At 41.4% G+C, this 23,036-nt stretch overlaps 1 protein-coding gene across 1 annotated transcript in view; it reads right to left on the reverse strand.

Annotated features, from left to right (window-relative positions):
- Nucleotides 1–23,036, reverse strand: part of INTS9 (integrator complex subunit 9) — a 221,256-nt gene that overhangs the window by 45,751 nt on the left and 152,469 nt on the right. Inside the window, exons 10-11 of the mRNA XM_030198704.1 lie at nt 15,252–15,432; nt 4,697–4,757 (exon numbers count right to left, since the gene is read on the reverse strand). Of these exons, the coding sequence (XP_030054564.1) occupies nt 4,697–4,757; nt 15,252–15,432 (242 nt within the window). The remainder of the gene's footprint in view (nt 1–4,696; nt 4,758–15,251; nt 15,433–23,036) is intronic.

Below are 23,036 nucleotides of genomic sequence, written 5' to 3' on the forward strand. Positions count from 1 at the left end.
CACTACACACGTTTGAGACAGTCCCTGTTCGACAGAGCTTACAATCTAATCAAGACATACTTCCTTCACAAGTAGAGGACAGAGATTTCACTGAAGACATTAATAAAATTGCTAGGAAAAGGGAAGTGCTGGCTGCAGTGCCATCTAGAACCTGGGAGATCCTGAATTTTCTTCAAGGAGAACCGTTCTGTCAACAGGACCTACATTCAGGGAGTGTATTGGGGGCCACTGTGCTCCTAAGTGGGAAGAATATTTCAGATCATAGGGAAGATGATCTGAGATCCAATGATCATCAGATATTGTGGTTACTTGGAAGAATACAGGTGGTGAAGATTCATTTTAAGGCCCTAGATTCCTGGAAAACTGTCAAGATGAGAGATATCGTAGGGATAATAAATTTTGTAAGGTAGATAAATAAAGGTAAGAAGAAAGAGAAGCTAATATGTTTAAAAAAAAAATTTTTATCTTGATATATGCCCATCAGGGATATAATCTAGGCAGTTTATAACATTATTAAAATTTATACAAGGAAAATAAAGAAAAAGAAACAAAAAGAAAAAGAAAGAAATTACATGACATTATAAACATAACTATACAGGTTTTCTAAAATAGTAGCTGAAAAATAAAGAAAGAAAAGGTTAGCATTCATATAGTATTACAGAAACAAAAATTATACAGACAATAATATTTTGAAAGCTAACAGAAACTGTGAAAGTAGACAGGAAAATGAAGATGATAATGGAATAAAACATAGCTAAGCAAGACTTTTTAAAGATATATTAGTCATAAGATGAAATGCAACAGTGGCACTGTGATATTCAGAGGTGAAGGGGAGTCATTTTTAAAGCCTAAGGAGAAAACAAGGAATTGTTTAACAGATGTTTCAGTTCAGGAGAAAGGGCCAGGAACAGGACAACAAAAAGGTGCCAATAGTAAGAAAAGATGTGAGGTAGACATCAGTTTTCAGAAGACTGTGTTCATGATTAGCTAGTTAAACTACAGTGGGGCCAGAGAGGATATATACAAGAGTATCAAGATAACATCCCATTGAATAAAAGAGCTTTATCAGAGATGCTTTGTGTAATCAGGAACCAAAGATTCAATGTTGTATTTATTAAGGAGTCAAGCTTCCTGGACCAACTGCTCCTTGATGCTCAGCCAAGCAGCCATATTTATACACAGAGTGAAAAACTCCAGTCCTATACACTGCTGCATCCAAGTCTCCTTTCTTTTTGTAGTCTGTCCTAGAGGCTATGGTTGCAAAGACCTCAGATCGAACATACATAGTAACATAGTAGATGACAGCAGAAAAAGACCTGCATGGTCCATCCAGTCTGCCCAAGACAAACTCATATGTGTATACCTTACCTTGAATTTGTACCTGTCCTTTTCAGGGCACAGACCATATAAGTCTGCCCAGCAGTATTTCCCGCCTCCCAACCACCAGTCCCGCCTCCCATCACCGGCTCTGGTACAGACCGTATAAGTCTGCCCTCCCCTATCCTCGCCTCCCAACCACCACCCCCTCTTCCCCCCAACTGCTCCGCCACCCAATTTCAGCTAAGCTTCTGAGGATCCATTCCTTCTGCACAGGATTCCTCTATGCATATCCCATGCATGTTTGAACTCCGTTACCATTTTCATCTCCACCACCTCCCGCGGGAGGGCATTCCAAGCGTCCACCACCCTCTCCGTGAAAAAATACTTCCTGACATCTTTCCTGAGTCTGCCCCCCTTCAATCTCATTTCATGTCCTCTCGTTCTACCGCCTTCCCATCTCCGGAAAAGATTCGTTTGCGGATTAATACCTTTCAAATATTTGAACGTCTGTATCATATCACCCCTGTTCCTCCTTTCCTCCAGGGTGTACATGTTCAGGTCAGCAAGCGAAACACATAGGAAAATACAAAGGCTTATTTGAGCTGCTGGACAGTTCCCTTCCCTTCCATGTCATCTGTGTTGCTTCACGGGCTCTCTGCTGCAGAAGATGCATGAGGAGGACAGCGAGATGCAGCAGTGGGACACCTGCCTTTTCACTAGAGCTGGGCAACCAAATGGCAGATAACGTTTAATGTGAGCAAGTGCAAAGTGATGCATGTGGGAAAGAGGAACCCAAACTATAGCTTACGTGATGCAAGGTGCCACATTAGGAGTCAATGCACATGAAAAGGATCTAGGTGTCATTGTTGAAACCCTCTGCTCAGTGTGCAGTGGTGGCTAAGAAAGCAAATAGATTGTTAGGAATTATTATGAAAGGAATGGAAAACAAAAATGAGAATGTTATAATGCTCTTGTGTCGCTCCATGGTGCAACCACTCTTTGAATACTGTGTGCAATTCTGGCGACTGTATCTCAGGGCCTTTTGTAATTCTGTATGTAAGCACCTTAATGCAATACCCTTTGTAATTCTGTTACCTGGAAATGGCAGCCGCCATTACGATAAATGTAAGCCACATTGAGCCTGCAAATCGGTGGGAAAATGTGGGATACAAATGCTACAAATAAATAAATAAATAAAATAAATAAAAAAGATATAGTGGAATTAGAAAAAGTACAGAGAAGGGCAATGAAAATGATAAAGGGATGGGACGACTTCCTTATGAGAAAAGATGAAAGCGACTAGGATGATACTGTCATTTGCAAAACAAAGGAGCTACAAAAAATTCCTTCCCCTCCCCCATCATGTACCTTCTTTCTCGTCACTACATAAAATCTAAAATAAAACAACTTCATTTTGAATTCAAATAAAAGCTCTAAGCTTAGAATTTAAAATTATAGCTTGTGATTATGGTAGAAAATATCATCATCAAGTTAATCTTCTAAACATTTTTGTAATTAAGGTTAGCAAAGATTTATGATTAATGCCTCTGTAGTATTATAGTTTGGAATATAAATTTCAAGGCTTACAGTGGCAAATGGAGAAGAGTTGTAAATGCCTAATAAGATACCAAGAGGAATATCCTCTGATTCTAATTCCAGTCACTCCCATGCTTAGTTTCTCAACATGTTTTATATGGAATGCTGTCCATTTTCTATGGTGCATACACACTGATCCACTTTGAGGAAGAGGTGTGTGTCATCTAAGGATATCCAGATTCAGTGTCAGAATTCCATACCAGCTCCCTCATTTAACCTTAAAAAAATAAGAAAATAGAGTGTGCTTTGGAAGAAACCTGGGTTTAGTTTTTTTTTTTGAGCACGTGCTTACAAAGAATGGGTCCTTGAAGATTATTTGATTTGCAGGGCCAGCTGGGAGTGGGGGGGACAGATTCACATACTGTCAGTCAAATCATTATGTTCAGAGTTTAAATGTCGAGGCCCTGGGGCTCCAGTTGGGGGAGCGCTTGCGATCTTTTTTTTTATTCTATTCCAGAGGATAAATTGTCTATTTTGGGGTATTTACAAGGCACTCAGTATGCGGGTGGCAGGGAAAGATCTGTCGATAGTACATGTGTCTTGTGCTAAGGTTGGGGCATACTGGAAAGATATTCAGCATAGGCTTCAGTGTTGGCTGGCGAGGCCTATTCAGTGGTCCCCTGTGTACTTTTATTTCCCAAGAAGCTCCCTGGTCTTACTACATCTCAGGTCTTATTGGTGAGACATGCTATGTCAGCTGCCAGAGTGACTCTGACTGCACAGTGGAAAAGTCCCACTGTTCCCTCTTTGGTCCAGTGGTTGAATAAACTTTTGATATATCTGTGAAATGGAAAACCTTTGGGCTGAACGTTGCCATACTAGGCCAAATGGGAAGCTATTTGGGAACATTTCTTGAGGAATTGTTCCATTGTTTTCTTGTTCTGAGGGACCTATCTGGATTATTCTTTGTCCTGTATAAGGGTGGATTGGATTTGGTGCTGGGGTGGGGGGCTCACAGAGAGGGGGGAATGAAGGGATAGCTTTGGGTGGGGGGAGGGTTACATGTATACCAAACATTAAAATGTTAGGAATTGCTATATCCTTTGCTGAGAACATTTTCTAGCTTACTAGGAATGTAGTTTTATTGTTCCCACATCAGGTGTTTGTACTACATGGTGCTATTTCCTTGTTCTATGCTTACACTCTTGCTGTGGTTCTCAATGCTTAATAAAGACTTCTTTTTAAAAAAAACCCCAAGAGCGCCAATATTTTCCACTATGTTGCTACTCGTAACCCCTGTGAGAATATGCAGGGTGAATCTTCATTTGCTGCGTACACAAATTCATTTAATTTGTTCTTCAAACTTCCTCCTTTGTTTAAGTACCCTTGGTGGTATCTCAGCTTTACAGACCACATACAAGGCTTATACCTATGCTGCACTAATCAAACCTACACCAGTGCTGTTCACTGCTTTCGAAAGATATTGAAGTTATTGTTTCCCATATTATAATGACCTAATCATCCTTTAAAGCGGTAGCTTTATAAAGGTTTTTAAATAAAATTACTCCACAGTATATGCATGTCTAAGTACATGTGCCCTGGGTAGGTATTCATGGATCAAAAAACAGTAAATCAAAATTTATAGCCCACGAGTCTGGACCGGTCTACCAGGATGATACAGAAAAGTGCATGTTCACAAAAAAGAGATACCAAACCTGCAGATGTGTCTTGAATGAGTCATAGATTCAAATAATGGTCCTGGGCTAATTTTCTGGATTTCTACAAAATCTGTATTCATGTGGTCAATAGAAAGTTACTGTAACTTGCATGGATTTCTTACCTCTGCATGGGGAAAGGGTGGCTCTGGAAGGTACACCTTGGTTTGTTTATTGTGGCATAGCCTGTTGGAGGAACAATAAAGTGTTAGAAACCTGCTGGATGGTCAGTCATTCTGCAGCATTTGCTGCCATCTACTGTTGAAGCTTTCTATCTCAGCTTTGGAGACACACCAAGCTAGAAAATAATATCATCCTTTTTTGGTTCTCAACCCTTGAATCTCTTTGTTAGTAAAGTATAGATGTATACCCAAATGATCAAGGAGAAAGGGGAAATATCATACAATTACCAGCCATCTTTACTGTGGGGTAAATCAGAATCTGTAATTCTGCATTATAGAATGCACTTAGGAACAACTGACTGTAAGTTACCTCAACTTAAATAGCTAATGACTAAGATTACTATTCATTTCTTAAGTGCTGACGGCCATACGCTGCGCTGTGCAGACACACATAAAAGAGTAAAAGATTCCACAAAGTATACAATCTAGCCAGGACAAACATTCATTGCAAATGAGAAATCATTATAAGAATTATAGATAAGTGGTCAAGATATAAATGATGCAGTTAGAGGGGGGTGACAGTGTCTTCCTGTCAATGTATCACCTTTGTGATATGGGTGTTAATGTATTTAAGAAAGTGTGATCTAGTTGAAGCATTAAACTAGGGCATATATAAATCCTTGGCTTGCCACTGATTCCTTGTATGAAATTCAATAGGAATGTGCCTTATGCTTTAATTTACTCAACTGTAAACAATTATCAATTAAGTGATAATAGCACTGCATTTTAAAAGCTGCCATGCAGGCCAGTATCAAAAATATGAACCTAGGTAATCTACTGCTCAGATGGTTCATGTATCACAAAACAGGTTAGAATCATGTTTGGATAATATAATTCCAGTTGCCACCAATATTAATCAATTAAGTCTCAGAATTAGCTTCTTTTCTGGAACTCTATGGCTGGGAACTGGGTGCGCCTTTGAGTGACTGATGAGGAGCACCAAGGGCAAATAGGAAAAAAAGAAAAACAATAGAGTCATACAGTCAGCCAGATGGACCTTCGGCTCCACTGCAGATGGCAGAATTTGGGGGAGGGGAAATGTGTATTTTAATGAATGAGTACAGAGCAAACAGAGTGAGACTAGGAGCACTGGCAAGTAGCTAATATAGTTCATAGGGTCTAAGCATAGGTTCCATGGAGAGTATGGGTAACCATAAGTTATGTTGAGACTATCAAGAAATGGAAGAAGTTTTGCAAACAGCAGATAAAGATGAATGGGAATCATGTACAGAAACTATTTAGGTTGGTTTGGCATACCATGGGGAGTATCCACACAAATTGAAAGACAGAAATTACTCAATCCTTGTGTAAGAAATTTGCTTTCTTCCAATAGAAGATATTAAAGATCCCATAATACATAAGGGGCTATAACCCTAAGAAAGTATTAGGTGAAGTATATGATAAAAATGAAGAGGTTGGGGATAGGCTACACTATAATATGGTGGAAGGGGGAGCTTAAGATAGGAAGGTGTGGTAGAGGCCGACTGAATTTCGGTTTCGGCACTGGCCCGAAATCCGGGTTTGGGTTTTGGCTGAAAATGCCTGTGCATTTTCGGCTGAAACCAAAATCCCCCCTCCCCCGTCTGACCACCTGTAGACCCTCCCCTGCCCTACCTTAGGAATCCCTGGTGGTCCATGGCCTCTTCAGGGACAGGTACCAACCCACCCGTTCCTGTCTCATACCACTGCTCCATTGTAATGGCTGCCGAGACTGCCGCAGGAAGTCCCGGCAGCCATTTTGCAATTGGCACCAGTGCTGCTGGGAGTAGGAACGGTTTTGGTTTCTGCCGAAACCAAGCAAACAATTTTGGTTGCAGATTCAGTTTCAGCAGAAACCAAAGATCCTGAGTTCAGCTGGACTCCAAGGTGTGGGGTTGGTTCCACTTGTTAGGCTTGAAAAAAACGAGAACAAGTGGTAGAAAAAGTAAAGCTGATGTATAGCAGGCAATTCCATAAGGGAGTGCTTAATTGGAACCCATTCTATAAAGAAAAGTAGGCACATACTTTCGTTTATAGAATACTTACATAACTTGTTATTTGCATAGGTATGCAGTCAGGCACAAGCACTTAAGCCAGTCATAGAATGCTTGTGCCTAGATGATATAGAATCTATGTTACACGCATGGGAGTCTCGCCCACATTCCACCCAGACTTCGCCCATGTAGACTCCGCCCACCTATAAAATAAGCACTATGGAAAATATGCATATATTTACAGTATAGCGCAAGGCCAGAATTTTGGCATTTACACACACATGTGCATATATATGACATTATTCTTGTAATTTACATGTGTGTTTGCCATGTAAATCTTAGTGTCTTCTTTATAGATTTACCCCCATAATGGGGATGATCCCTGTCCAGCATTGCTGTTGAAGAATGCAGGACCCATAACAGTAAGGAACAGGGTAAGCACAGTAATAAATAGTTCCCTTGACTCAGGGATAGTGCCGCTGAATATAAACATTCAGTGCCAGGACTGGCGCTTAACTTTAAACAGTGGCCGCCCCAAATGAAAATCAGGTACATTATGTTAAAAAGGTTTTGCAAGAATTGGCCAGTACCTCATTTAATTTACTGTTGAAATCTGATCTGACTGTGAAATTCAAAAAAAGAAGTGAATAATTTGATAAAGGAAGCAATGACATAAGGATACATTATCAGTAAAGTGAGCTTTTTAAAAAGCATATTTTCCTACCACTCTTAAAATCCATAAAATTGTAAAATAACTTATTATCCCAACAAAGGGCTCCTTGTTCAAACTTCTATTTTTATTGGTAAAATTTCCTTGCTTGTTTATCCTCAAAATAACATCAAATATACAGTGGTCTCTAATGTTTCTTATACCTCACACACTAACACTATTTGCTTTTGTCTCACCTAGAATTAAAACCACACTGAACCCACTGAACCGTAGAAAGGGGATATTAGCAGTATACAGGAATTGATTAGAATTTAATTGAAATATCTGAGATTTCATCAATATCATTACACAACTGCAAACAAAGGCAGGTTCTTTTGATTAATTATACTGCCCTCCTTCACTGTCTTTGTGCTATCGGCCTTGCTGATGTCTGGGAGACTATCTCATTACCATTCAGTCCTAGTTCAGTGGTTCCACAGGGATCAATCCTCTCACCTACTTTATTTATTAATTTTTAATATCTCTATTCGGGTTCTCAATAGTACAACACAGTTAGCAAAGCTTTACAGCATAAACTAAATATAACACATGTACAGCTACAACTGTCATTGCTATTCACCAATATGGTCCACCGTCTCATCAATGTCATACCCTGTGGACCCATATCTACAACATACAATCCAACAACTTGAGAAAACCCTCACATTTTTCCCCTTTTTAGTTTATCCCCCCTACTTTATTTAACATCTTCCTTGCCCCCTTCTGACCTTTTTAGTTTATCCCCCCGTACTTTATTTAACATCTTCCTTGCCCCCCTTCTAACCTTAGCCCAATCCCTTGACTTTACCATGTTCGTATATGCTGACGATATTCAGCTGCTCCACATCCTTGTTGTCTTTACCTCATCACAGATCATTTACTTGAACAACAAACTGTCACAGATAACTGACTGGCTCAATTCACACAAATTAGTTTTGAACTCAAACAAATCTAAAGTTATTCTGTTCTCCAATACAGAGACCCTCACTTTACCCTCACTGATACTTCTTACAAATGCAAACATTTCCCAAGTTCAGAATCTTCAAATCCCTTAGCTTTTCATTGAAGCCTCAGACCTCACAAGTTGTCCTGTACACCTTTTACAAATTGTGCTTAATCCTCTTGATATGTTCATTGGTTTTCCCATCTGCTCTTAATATTCCTTGGTTATTATACAACCTTGGTTCATTCCTTGGTTATTATACAACTGGACTATTGTAACTCTCTTTACAGATGTCTTGGGATAAAAGAAATTTGATGACTACAAGTTATCCAGAATACTGCAATCTGATTAATCACCAATTCACGTAAGTACGACCACATTACCCCCCATCTCAAAAATGCACACTGGCTCCCAATCACCCATCATATCACTCACAAGATCTTACTTTTAGTTTTCAAAATTTTAGCTTCTAGTCCCCTCCGAAGGGACACCACCTTGAAGCGGTGGAGGGGCTTCTGTGTTTCAATGACTTAGAGGGCTATGCTGAAGGGTTACCCATATCAGACAGGCCTCTGAGGAGAAACCAGACAAAGAGTGTCCCAAACTGGAGGATCCAAGATGGTGTTGAGGGAGGACGTACGTTAGTTGAGTTCCTGTTTTATACCAGAATACCTGAAGAAGTAGGCGCGCTCACCAGAGAATGGGGAAGAGAAAAGGCAAAGCTGTGGTGTTATCCTCCTCGAACATGGCTGGGGTTCCCACCACTTCTCAGTCTACTTTGGAGAGATTCGGATCATAACGTCGGGGATATCGGTTCCTGCTTCAGGGAACAGCAAGGCTTTATCCCTGAATCTCAGTGGAGAGGGAGTGACTTTGAGTCCCCCTGTTGGCGTGACCTCTCCAAGACCCGGAAACAGTAACACTTCGCTATGGAGGTCGACAGTGGAAATGCCCGAAGTGGGTTAGGATTCTCATGCGATCTGAGGAGGTCCTGGCGCAGCATTGACTCCAGATAATAAACCAACTGGGGGATTGGAGAGTGAGCTCTTCCCCCTGAAGATACCTGGAGCGGTTTCTGTGGAGAAATTGGACTTGGTGAAGCCAAAAATGTTATAATGGACGCGCTATGGGAAGTGCTGCAGAGAGTGAATAACTCTCTTCTTCAGATGTCAAAAATTTTTCAGGAATAAATATGTGATTATATCAATATTTATCTAACAAAGTGGAAGTCCAAGATATAAACATAGAGACTTTGATTACAGAAATGGTTTCTCTACGAAAATCAGTTAATCTGGTAATGAAGGACAGTCATGTTTCTTGTAAAAAAAATTGGAATTTCTGGAGAACCAATTAAGGAAAAATAACTTGAATGATAAATTTTCCTAAAATATCCTATATATAGAGTTATATTATTAGTGACTTTCGTCTTTGATTTAAATAGGAACAATATTTTGAAATTGTATTTCCGACACATGGTTGATAGTTTTTTGGGTTCAAAGATAAATATATTTCCTGACTTATCAAGGGAATCACAGATTGGGAGGTGTGAATTCTTGGCTTTTAAGCCAAGAATCATTGCCCTAGGTGGGACCTTCCTAGAGCGATTCCCTTGTAAGTGTTTTATTTCCTTATTACTTATTTGTTGAACCCAAGAAATTACAAGAGTTTGTGGAGTTAAAAGAACAGATGAAGAATCCTCTGCAGCAACTTCCTTTAGTTACCACTGTACCGGCTGCAATTACCGATTAACCTTCCTCCCTCAAAATATGAATTGTAAGATTAACCATTTTGTGTTTTTCTTATTTTCCTTGAGATTGTTTTCCTGATCTTGGATCCCCCAATTGTGGACAATTATTATAATACTAGTAAAAAAGCCCCGTTTCTGATGCAAATGAAACGGGGGCTAGCAAGGTTTTCTTCTGTGTGCATGTGGGAGTGTGTGTGTCCCTGCCCTCTGCCCTCTCTCCCTTCCCCTGTGCTGTCTGGCCCCACTGCTCTCTGTCCCCTCCCCCCTCGGAGTTGAGTCCTTCAGTGTTAAGTTTCCTGCTGTGCTGTGTTTGTGTTACAGAGATAGTGAGGGCTTCTGCCTTCTCTCCCCTCCCCACTCTGAGTCCTTCACTGTTACAGAGAGAGTGATTTGATTTCGTGCTTTGCTGTGTTTTCCTTCACTGTTTGTGTTACAGAGAGAGCGAGGGCAGGGCAGACACTCATGGGGAAACTGGATATCTCTCCCCCTTCACACTTCCGGCTGGAGGCTTCATTTAGAACGTTGGTGGTGCCTTTTATATATAGAGATTGATGAGAGAAAATGTTTTCTTTTTCCTTTATATTAATTTCTGTATTTCCTTACATTTATGTGATAAATGTGAATGTAATTAAGTAAAATGATAAATAAAAAAAATTAAAGTTTTAGCTTCTGGTGAACCGCCCTACTTATGTCTATTCACTCCATACAGCCCAGCAAGAATCCTTAGATCAGTGCAACAAAATCAATTAAGCATACCAACTATTTGAGACATAGTACACCAGCACACCAGACAGGCAATTTTCTCTGACCATGGTCCTAAATTATGGAACTCCCTCCCAGTCACACACCAATTACAGCCCTATCTAGACAAATTTAAAATGGATCTGAAAACTTACCTTTTCAGACGCTTTCACTTAATATTCTAGTCTGTCACCAGTAAGCATCTAGATGGTGGAGTCCCAAGGATATGTGCAGCACCCCTAATGTTCCTCCCCCTCCATCTATCCTATCTAATATTGTAGTTCCTCCTCTCCTTCCCTCACTATAAATCTCTCTTATTTGTTTTGACTTCCACTCTCCCCCCCCCCCCCCCCAATTTGTTAAACTGTAAGCCGTTCTGAAGACACTCCCATTGAGTGGGGTAGTAAAACCTTAATAAACTTGGAAACTTGGATATATGATCACAGCTGATAATGAATCACTTACTATATGCTAAATTCATCAGGATGAGGCAATAGATCAGGTTTTCAAGATTTCTACAATGAATATGCATGAGATCTATTTGCATGTGCTGCTTCCACTGACCTGTTGGGGAGGGGTTTGTGAGGGGGGCTATGCATGATGATGGGGGGGAGGGGGGTTGAGAAAGGGGGCTCAGAGAGAAATGTCACTCTTTTTTTAATGCGAGTCCCAGCCAATATTCAGTGCTGGAGCCCGCGTAGCTAAGCGGGTGAATTTAGGACACTTTTGAGCTATCCTAAATTCACCTGCTCAGCTATAAGGGTGCTGGCATCCACTTAACCCCTGGTTCCTCCTCAACACCACACCCCCAGTGCTGTTCCTGATCTACCCACTTTTTTGTTGGGCAGTCTGTGGTGATAACCAGACAGTGCCACTGACAAAGTTTAAAGCAGCTTTAAAAATGCACTTTTTCAAGCTTGCATATCCTACTTCCGGCTAACTCTGTATACTTCTTTTCTTTCTCTTTCTAATCTTTCTCATCTTTTATAGTTACTGTTTTACTGTAAACCGCGTAGAAGCTATTTGTTGGCCCACTGCGGTATATCAAGTGTTTGTTAAATAAATAAATAAATAAATAAATGCGTGCCACTGACTATCTCCACTTTGGAAGTGGTAAGTGATTTAACCATGCAGGAGAGGCTCCTGCCTGCTTAAATAGCTTTGAATACTGGCCAGAGAGGTTTTTTTCCATTTGTCAGTTTTCCAAAATTCTACAGATAGGAATAATTTGTTGACTTTTCAAAACTGCCACTCTAGTAGACTGAAAGAAAACCTTCTGGTTGGATAATCGCTTGGTGTACAATGACTATCGCCTGTGTTTACAAAGGCGCGCTATAGGCACATTAGCATTTTTAACGCGCGTGAAATGCTAATGCGCCTATAGGAATGTATTGGCGCATTAGCGTTTAACATGTCAACTTTAGAGGCGCATTAAAAATGCTAACTCGCCTTTATAAACATACCCCTATGTTCTTTAATTACAGAACATGAGAATCAAGCTAAAGAAATGTATTTATTATTTAGATTTTTCTCACACCTTTTTCAGTAGTAGCTCAAGGTGAGTTACATTCAGGTACACTAGATATTTCTTTGTCCCAGGAGGGCTCACAATCTAAGTTTGTGCCTGAGGCAATGGCGGGTTAAGTGACTTGCCCAAGATCATAAGGAGCAGCAGTGGGGTTTGAACCAGCCACCTCTGGATTGCAAGACCAGTGCTCTAACCACTAGGCCACTCCTCCACTCCACACTGCTGAACTGTTAAGATACCTACAAGCTCGATGGGCATGAACAGAACTTCTTCTACATCACTGTATATATCTCCAGTACTTAAAAAGTTTCAGTGGCTCCCCATAACATTATATATACAGTACAAAATTCTCTTCCTAAGGCTCTCCACTTTTTAACTTTTTAGTATGCTTACCCCACTTGCCAGGTCACGACAGACACAATCTCCATATATGAATCAATTAGCTAGTCTCTCCCCCACTGATATTCAGCTGGCTGCCATAGGCACCGATCCCGGAAGTTCAATGCTGAGCCATTTCCGGTGACCAGAATTGAATATCAAAGATTTTTTTGGCCGGTTCTAACTTAACCAGCTATGGAATATTCAGCACTGGCCACTTAAGTTAATATAGCAGGCAAAGATAGGACTGTTTGTCCGCTAAACTCAGCCGGCCAGAGCTTGAATATTTGCAGATAGCCGGTTATCAGCTAGCCACTGAATGCTAATAGTCAGCAGAGATAACCAGCTATCTTGTGCTGAATATTAGTGCTTAGCTGGCTAGGTGCTATTTAACCGGCCAGGAGCCATTCCTGGCCAGTTAAATAGCGCTGAATATTGGGAAAGTACCAGACAGACCTCCTCTTCTTATCTTGGTCCCCATTACTGGAACTCTCGTCATCCAGTGCTGCATGGTGAAATGAATAACACAGATTCATGAGTGTACTGAAGACCTATCTATTCCTCCAGGTCTACTGTAAATCAGATCCTTAGGAGGTAGTTGGGGATTGGTATTAGATGGTGATATACATTTTCTTCCTGTTGTTTCTTAATCATTGTTGCCTACTCTTGCTTTCTGGAAGACATACCACTTCTTTTATTTTTCTTCTCTTTTAATTATACTGTATTTATTTTTGTATTTTAAATGTGCTGTTAACTAAACATTTGCAGGATATATTCATGCGAATAGAGTTTTTTTGATTCTGAGTTACTTTTTGGATGTGTGATGAATCCCACAGGGCTTCTTTGTTTTGCATGCCAGGTGCAACCAACTGATAGTTCTGCCTGAATAGATATTCAGAGAAAAGCACAAGCAGTATCTTCTCAGGAATTAAGCAGATTCTCAAGGCACATCCTTAGAGAGAAATTCACTCAGGCTAGTAAGCCCCTAGGCACCAACATTTCAAAATGATAGGGAGTGCCAAACACAATCCAAATTACCCCTAAGAGTAATTGCCCAATAGAGAGGGTGCCCAACACCTATTGCACTCACAGAGCTGGATCTTATGAGAAAGTCAGAAGTATTCCGTCAACGTGCAACACAGGAAAAGTAACCTGAGCGTACAGTTTTTTTATTAATGAATAAAAGCACAGAACGAAACAGAAGTACCTCACTGATCTGTGAAAGAACATGGTTTAAAATAAAGCTCTAGGCTCCAGAGGCCTGATAATCAAAAGGGTTTAACTGGGCAGGTGAGGATCCTGCCCGGTTAAACTCCACTGAGTTGGCCATCTGCCAATATCAGTGGCATATAACTGTGTAGTGCCTCTGGCAACCACAGCCTGGTTAATGCCAGGGTGGTCCAGGGGCAGAGCCAGCACTTAACCGGTTAGTGATGGTATTCAGTCTGCTAACCAGTTAAATAAGCGCATAAAGGGCTCTTCTAACTTTATCTGCCAAACTAACCGGGCACTGCTCTGAATATTGGCCAGTACCTGGTTAACTTCCAAGTGACGGCAAACACGGAAGAAAGTGGACCTCCGCAATGAAAAAACCAAGAAAGGAACACAGCGAAGGTGACAAGATGGATGACGCCAAACAAACTTCTACTGGACTCAGAAAAAAGTTCACAGCAAGAGTTTATTCTTAAAAAACTGGACTCGACACGAGTCGTGTTTCGGCCGTTCAAGCCTGCCTCAGGAGTCCCTAAAATGATATACAATAAATTATATTAACTCAAAGCATTAATAAAAACGGATACATTACAAATAGTCTAAAAGCATAATCTCAAAAATGAATAAAAGCATAATCTCAAAAATAATTATAATTATAACAGACACAAACCAAATACCCTAAAAAGATGTGTGTACCGATTTATAAAACATGGAAACAACATTAATTTAAAAATGTATTAAAGAATGATATTACTAATACAATAAATTGTATTTTAAAATTATCTTAAACGTTAATATAATTTATTGTATATCATTTTAGGGACTCCTGAGGCAGGCCTAAACGGCCGAAACACGACTTGTGTCGAGTCCAGTTTTTTAAGAATAAACTTTTGCTGTGAACTTTTTTCTGAGTCCAGTAGAAGTTTGTTTGGCGTCATCCATCTTGTCACCTTCGCTGTGTTCTTTTCTAACTTGCAAGTGACTGCACATACCCGGATATTCAATGCCTGAGCCTTGACATAGCCCAGCACTGAATATCCAGGCTTAATTAATTCCGTGGCTTAAAAACTAGCGACCACCATGGGATGAATACTAGGCCCTAGAACTCTAAGCCTGGGACATGACCTGAGGTGACATGCAACAACAACAACAAAAAACTTACCTTTTAAGAACAATAAATACTATAAAACTGGGAAGCTTATGAATACTGTGACTCACTCTAATTTATAGCATTACCAGGTCTATGAACTATAATCCTACAGCATACCATTCAGCAAAGATCTGTGAGAATTCAAGTGAGCTGTTGGCAACAGGAGAGATGAAGTAGAAAGGAACAGTGGAGAGCCCAGCAGAGTCAATATACTGATAGAGACACTCCAGAAGGTCATAAATCACTCCAGATGGATAACATGGAACAAGTACATTTCCTCCATTCCGCACTGTCATGGCTGTTAAGAAGAAGGAAAAATGTGAAACAATACTATGAGAAGAAAACATTTACAAAGCAGTCAACACATTGTAAGAGGTGCAAGCAGCTGTAAAATTCCAAAAATAAGAAAGAATGCAAGAAGGAAACAATAGAAGGATGTCCAATGAAGCAATCCAAACAGTAGCCCATACTTAGAAAGGTCTTAGGGTTGGGAAGTGCCAGTATCTTAATGCTATATTTTACAACTTCACTAATGATTAAAGGAGCAGCAGAAGGAACTAAGTCCTTAACAAAAAGGAAAAGTCCAACCCTGGACAAAACAAAAGTAGAGGACACATGTTCAATATGAAATACCTATTTAAAATATAAGTTATCATTGGCTGAAATAAGCTTATTTTCATTTTCAGTGGCAAAGTTCCCAACACACCTTATGCAGAGCAAAAAGTAGTTTATTATTTAACAAAGATGTATTTTATTAATAATTTCCTCCATACTTGCTATGACAAAATTACTGTCCTATCTGAAATGCATGTTCTGTAACGTCAAAAGGACTCTTAAAACACAATGCTTCATTAGTGCCCCTGTTGCTGGCTCCCACTAATGCACTAACTTACAATGTGTCAGTTGGAATTCACACCTGAAAACATTAGCGCACAGCCATAAATGAAACAAATACAAAAAAGGCTATTTTATGACTGTGCAAGAAATGGGCCTAGCATGTGGGAAAGACCTACACAAGGGCATGCTAAGTCCATTTCTTTGCTCAGCTTACTAAAAGAGCCCCTTTATTTGTTACAAATATATTTTTAACTGCAAAAATAAAGAGAAATCAGAATTTACAAAAAAAGGCAGTTTTACAAAATCTAACTAATGAAAGGAAACAATAAAAAGCCTATTATATGAGGAGGCAAATTTTAGACAGGCTGTAGAGAGGGAAATTTTGACATCCAGGTCAGAATACGGAGAATTTCGAAAGTATTTAACAAGAGACTCTTCTAAATGCAGATTCTCTTGTAAAACAGGAGCAGGACTGCATGCTGATGACTTCACGCGTCCAACAGGAACAGCGATGTATCACCCTCCCCCCCCCCAAATATACTCATATGCGCAGGAACTGCTTATTAATTTTTTTAATTTCATATAACATCATTAATACAATAACATTAATAATAAAGAAAAGAATAGAAAAAAAGAATACAGATTATCACATCAATAATTAAGTCCACATCATGCGATACACACTAGTTCTAATTAAATGCCAGTGGCCCCCAGTATCAGAAAAAACAACTCTGCAAAACCCCAAACATACTTCAAATCAACTAAGAAAACAAGCACGTAGAACTGCTCTTTCAGCAAGAAATTTTTCTAAATGAACAGGATCCATAAAAATATAATGATTGTTCTTGTAGTATTACCACTAGACGTCATGTTTCCAAATAATCCAAAATGCAGTATCCATTTACGAACCCAGGGAGGGGAGTAAGCTCATTCCTACTACTTGGTAGATACCAGGGGACCAGGGGAGGAGGGGAACTGTTGCTGGGTCTTTCTGGGAGGATGCAACTAGGCGGGTGAGAAATCAGATGTGTTAGTTGGGTTAGCTGTCAGGTGGACAGGGAGGTAATTGGATGCCTGGGGGAGGCAGGAATCAGAAGGCCAGCAAGGTGAGGGGAGGAAGTGACGTCACCGAGCGGCATGGACGCCTGAGAGGATAGCTCCGGTGGCCCCGCGACAAAAACAGCATTGAATAAGGTGTAAAACCTGGCTGGAGAGTCAAATTTACGATAAACACTAACCTGGGGAATAGCGCAACAGCGGCGTATGAGCTTACCCCGATCTGCAGCGGATCTCTCGCGGTTTGCCTTTACAAGAGCCGCGACGACCCTGGAAAACAAAATGGCGGCAGTAAAAAAAAAACAAAGGAGCCAGCGAATGCGGAGCGCGCTAAGCCTTACGAAACTTTGCTGGAACAGCGGACAGGGGTGGACTCTGAAGAGGAGGATCAGCCCAGCCTGCAGGTCTGTCTCCAAGGCATAAGCGAAGCGAGCAACAACAGCTGCTTGACAAAATAGAAGACCTGGAGAACAGGGGCAGACGAAGCAATCTAAGATTCAGAGGCTTGCCTGAATCTACCCACCTACCAGGACAGTGAGCAGGCAATTCAAAAAATCGTGTGCAAGCTTTTAGCACTGAATGGTGAGACAGTAGACCCTGGGACAATATCATTGGAGAGAGCACACCGAGCGCTGGGGCCAGCACACAACAATAAGCCAAAAGATATTATAGCGTGTTTTTCTAGCTATAAACTTAAAGAGCAAATGTTGAAAATGGCACGCCAGACCCCAGACTTCAAATGGGACTCATAAGCTATCAAAATATACCAGGATCTAGCGGCAGCGACCCTAAGGAGAGGAGAACTGAAGCCCTTCACGACGCACCTGAGAGAATTAAAGATCCAATATAGATGGCGACACACCTTTGCCTTAGTGTTCTACAAGGACGGGAAAATGCATCAAATTCAATCAATTGCAGAAGCAAGAATAATTTGCCCGGAAACAGCGGAACCAGAGAATCGGCCTGAGACCGGCGCTGGAATCAGGCCCAGCACCCGGCCTCTCCCTCCGAAGTGGCAGCGGGTGGGAAAGGGCCCAAAGACTACAGCAGCAACAATCTGCTTCACGAGTCACTTGAAGAGTTGCGATCCAAATGGGGGAACTGTCACTAATCCACTTGTTACAGTTGACTGTAAAGTTATAGAAGTTGAGTTACTCTCCAGCCTTGGATAAGAGGTAGTTTAAGCTATGTTGTTGTTGTGGGGCACATGGAAGCGGGTTATCTGCTCCTTCCTCTTTAATAGGCAACTACGGGAATTCTTTAGTGGTGCCTAAATCATAAAGGGGTGGAATGGGAGGGGGGAAGGATTTTATGGAAGGGAGGGGGGGAGGGATCGATGGTTACATGGTACAAATGATGGCTGAGAAACAGGGTTTTGACCAGGACACCAGGGGAGAGGCAAAGGCGGCCCCACATTTCATGAGAAGAGATGGGAGATATTAAATGCCTGTTGTTAAATGTTAGGGGATTAAATGTACCTAGGAAGCGGCAATTGCTATTCCGAGAGCTACAGCGACTTGGGGTGGATATTGGGTTGATACAGGAAACTCATCTGAAACCAAGATCTGAATATCTCTGTAATCATAAAAGGTTCCCCATTATTCATTTTGCCTCTAGTAATGATAACACAAAAAGTAAAGGTGTCTTGATGGCGTTTAGGAGCGGTAAGCCCTGGGAGATAAAGAAAACAATAAAAGATAAAGGTGGCAGATACTTGCTAATAGTGTTTGCATTAGCGGGGCGGACCTACACAATGGTAAATGTATAAGGCCCAAACACAGGACAGGGAGAGTTCTTTAAAGAACTAGACCATTTGCTTACCAGACACATTGAGTTTGTAACACGCTTACAACTTATATATTGGTGCAGGGACAATCCCACCCAGCGGGCCTACACATATTTTTCCACAGTATATCAGTCATCCTCCCCAATAGATATGTGGCTAGGGGATACCTCTTTGTTGGGGGCAATGGGAGAACATTCTATTCTCCCCCGCACGTGGTCGGACCACTCCCCGGTGCTGGTTCAACTCAGAGGACTTAATCCCATCAAAGGGCGGCGCCAGTGACGGCTAGACGACGCCTTGTTAACGGATCCTGCTAATATAGTCCAAATAGAACAGCATATTAAGGAATATATCCAATTTAATGACAATGGAGAGGTTTCCCCAACAGTGCTGTGGGAGGGTCTCAAAGCAGTAATACGCGGTCAATTAATAGCTTTACGATCAAGGAGATGGAAGGATAGAAGCGCCAAAGAAATTACCCTATGCCAAAAATTAACACAAACGGAAAAGGTACTGCAGGAGGGGAAGATCAGAATCCGTTGGCACTTAGGGGACAAGCTCATGCGCTCCGTATTCAATTGCACGACCTTGAGCTAGCAGACTTAGCTGAAAAACTACAGAAAGTTCGCCAATTGCATTTTGAATTTGGCAATAAACCTAGCAGACTTCTGGCCCATAAATTAGCGCAACATACTAGTAGAAACATGATAGGTGGACTAAGGGACAAAGGGGGCACAGTGCACTCTGACTCTGACTTCCTTTTAGAAGCTATTATAAACACCTATATGAGGCTGAGGAGGGCTGCAGCGATGAGGAAATAACGACTTTTCTAACAGGCATAGATCTCCCGAGACTTTCCGATACGGACGCTCAATCACTGGGGGAACCCATCACACTAGAGGAAATACAGCAGACGATAAAGAGCTTAGCGCTAAACAAGGCTCCAGGGCCTGACGGATATACAAATAAATTCTATAAAATTTTCGGACAGTTGTTGGCCCCTTTGCTCTTGAGGGTCTTTAACTCATTGGATGAAATTACTGGTTTGCCACCCACTTGGAACTTGGCCACGATTATGGTCTTGTCTAAACTGGGTAGAGACCCTCAACTATGCAGCTCATATAGACCTTTCTCATTGCTAGGAGTAGATTATAAGATATTTTCGAAGATCATGGCCACCAGATTGCAGAAGCACCTCCCACAACTTATACATGAAGACCAGGCAGGCTTTGTTCACAATCGCCAGACATTTGACAATATACACACAACACTACAAGTAATCCAGGGGGCTCATGTAATCCAGTCCCCCTTGTGTATACTGTCTCTAGACATGGAGAAGGCCTTTGACCGTGTCCACTGGCCATTTCTCTTTGCGGTACTGGACAGGGCGGGCATAGGAGGGCGATACGCAGAATGGCTACACCTCATATACAAGACCCCAACAGCAGTGGTACGAGTTAATGGAGCATTGACCCGCCCTTTTTCTCTGCATAGGGGAACCCAACAAGGCTGCGCATTATCACCTCTACTGTTTGCTCTGGTGATGGAGCCACTGGCAGCCAGGATCAGAGCAAACTCAGAAATCAGGGGCCTAAGAGGGGGAGGCATTGAGACTAAGATACTTCTTTTTGCAGATGATATCTTGCTCACTTTAAAGGATCCCTTGTCGGCCTTTCCGGCTCTGGGAGACGAAATACATATCTATGGGGCATTGTCGGGCTTTAAAATCAACTTCGACAAGTCTGAAGCACTTGACATAAATCTACCTAAGACAACTTTAGAAACTTTGAAAAAACAATTTCCCTATAGGTGGGCTAACAAGTATATCCGATATTTGGGGATTAATATCACGCGCCGGGTGGCAGACTTATTTGAGCACAATTTCCCTAATAAATCACGAGATCCTTTTAGGGAACTAGAGCGTTGGGAAGGCCTGACACTGTCTTGGATGGGCAGAATTAATGCCATTAAGATGATAGTACTCCCGAGGCTGCTATATCTATTTATGGCTCTACCTATTGAAATACCGGATGCTTTCTTCCAGGGCCTGCAGGGCAGAGTGTTTTCATTTATCTGGAAGAAAAGGCCACCCCAGTTGCGGCGGGAAATGATGTATCAGTTTCGAGATAGGGGGGTATGGGGGTCCCCTCATTTTATGATTACTATTGTGTGGCACACTTAAGGATTTTGGCAATTTGGCTCCAAAACCCGGAGAAAATCTGGGTCGGTATAGATCAGAGCTGGCTTGAACCATATCCACTTAGAGCAATACCGTGGCTGCCCAAACGCACAATCAGGGAATTGATGGGGAGAAGCCCACACCTTATCCAGAGTCCATTGGCAACTTGGTATAAGATCAGAGACCAATTTTTCCCAGAGCGCACCTACTTTAAGCATACATACCTCAGATTTGCCCCCCAATTCGGATCAGGTGGATTGGACACTGTGTAAGTGGAATGGGAAAATATGGGATTGTGTGAATTGGGACAAATGTGCGAGGAGGGTGTACTCCCCTCATACTCAGAGCTTAGCTGGGAACATGGGCTCTCTCCACTGCAGGCATTCCAATATTATCAGGTACAAGATTTTATCAAACGCAAAGCAAGAGAGGAATTGGAACTCACTGAGACGCAGCTGGAAAAGGGAATGACAGGTGGAGGAGGTAGAGGGGGTATTTCCCGAATATATAGAGCCCTTCTGTCCCGACATTCTCCAGTGAAACACTACACACATAAATGGGAGCTAGTGATGGGGAATACTTATGATCTTACAATCTGGGCAAGAGCCTTTAAATCCTTGCTTAGGGTGTCAGTATCTAGTGCATTAATAGAAAATGGACATAAAATTTTATATTGCTGGTACTACACCCCTAGCCGTCTGGCTAAGATGTTTGGAACGGGCTCTGCCCAATGCTGGAGGGAATGTGGGAATGAAGGTGATATGTGCCACATATGGTGGTCATGTGAACATGCACACAGGTACTGGGAACGTATTGTAGACTTTATATGTTCAGTGACTACTGTTAAATATCAGATGAAAATGGAAAATTGTCGACTACATTTCAAGCAACATATACACCAGTTTGCCACACAGGTGTTTATGGCGGGTAAGCTGGTACTGGCAGCTTCCTGGAAAAAACCCCGGCTGCCAGACATTTCAGTAGTACTGGAAAAACTGAATTACATTAAGCTAATGTCCAAGCTTACAGCACTGAGTAAAGGGCGTTTAGCCCAGCATCAGAAAATATGGGACCTATGTAACACTTGGTCTACACCATCTGTGAACTTATAAAACCAATCGAACTGTTGGTGGGGGGGGGGGGGGGGGGGGGGGGGGGGGAGGGGCGGTAGGTGGGGAAGCTTCAGTAGCAGACACTGGTCTTTTCTAACTAATCTGTAAAGCTAGCTTGTAACTGTGCTATATGGTAACTGATGTTTGTAGTGGATTCACATACCCTCATTATGGGTTGCTCAACTTTGTGCCATTTTCTATTTAAGTTATACAGATGTTTCTATCTGTCTGCAGTATACTTCTGTGAAGCTTTCTATGCAAGCTTATATAGTCTGAGAGGCCTGGTGGGCTCTTTCCCGCTTTCATGAATTTCCTGTACTGTGTGTGAAGCATCACCTATATCAGCCTGAATTTGCTGTTCAGCCAGCTTCACTTACTGCAATCTCTTCTCTTACTGTTTCTGAGCTGAACTGTTCCATCATCTACAATTACACTGGCTGAAATAAACTTTTTTTTTTCTTTACAAGCTCTGAGTGCTGAGGTAGGCTTGGCTGTGCTAGAACTAGGCAGCAGGTGCAGGTTGCTCACAGGAATTCCTAATATAGCTCATTTAGCTGCTATCATTGTTCAACTTCTCAAGCCTAAAAACTTTTCTGCCAATTTCTGATCACAGAATTTACTTTTTCAACTTATGAATTATCAAATTACATTTATACTGAGCATATTACAATCCCGGCAGTCCTCACATAGTTCTCACAGCCCATAGCAATTAAACTCCCACACATTGACTGATTTTTGCAGCAATTAGCTCTCACTGAAGTCACTCTGTATACTGCTGATACAATTTTGGTTCTCTATCACCGAGGCTTGCAGAATGTCTAAGAAGGCAATTTTTGAGCATGTGATTTTTAAAAGGAAATTTTCCTGTGGTTTTTCCCCTTAAAAATTTACTGGCCAACTGGTGCCATGGGGTTCTGTCACCCATAAGAGCA

The sequence above is a fragment of the Microcaecilia unicolor genome, chromosome 3 (assembly GCF_901765095.1).
Source record: "Microcaecilia unicolor chromosome 3, aMicUni1.1, whole genome shotgun sequence".
Lineage (NCBI taxonomy): Eukaryota > Metazoa > Chordata > Amphibia > Gymnophiona > Siphonopidae > Microcaecilia > Microcaecilia unicolor.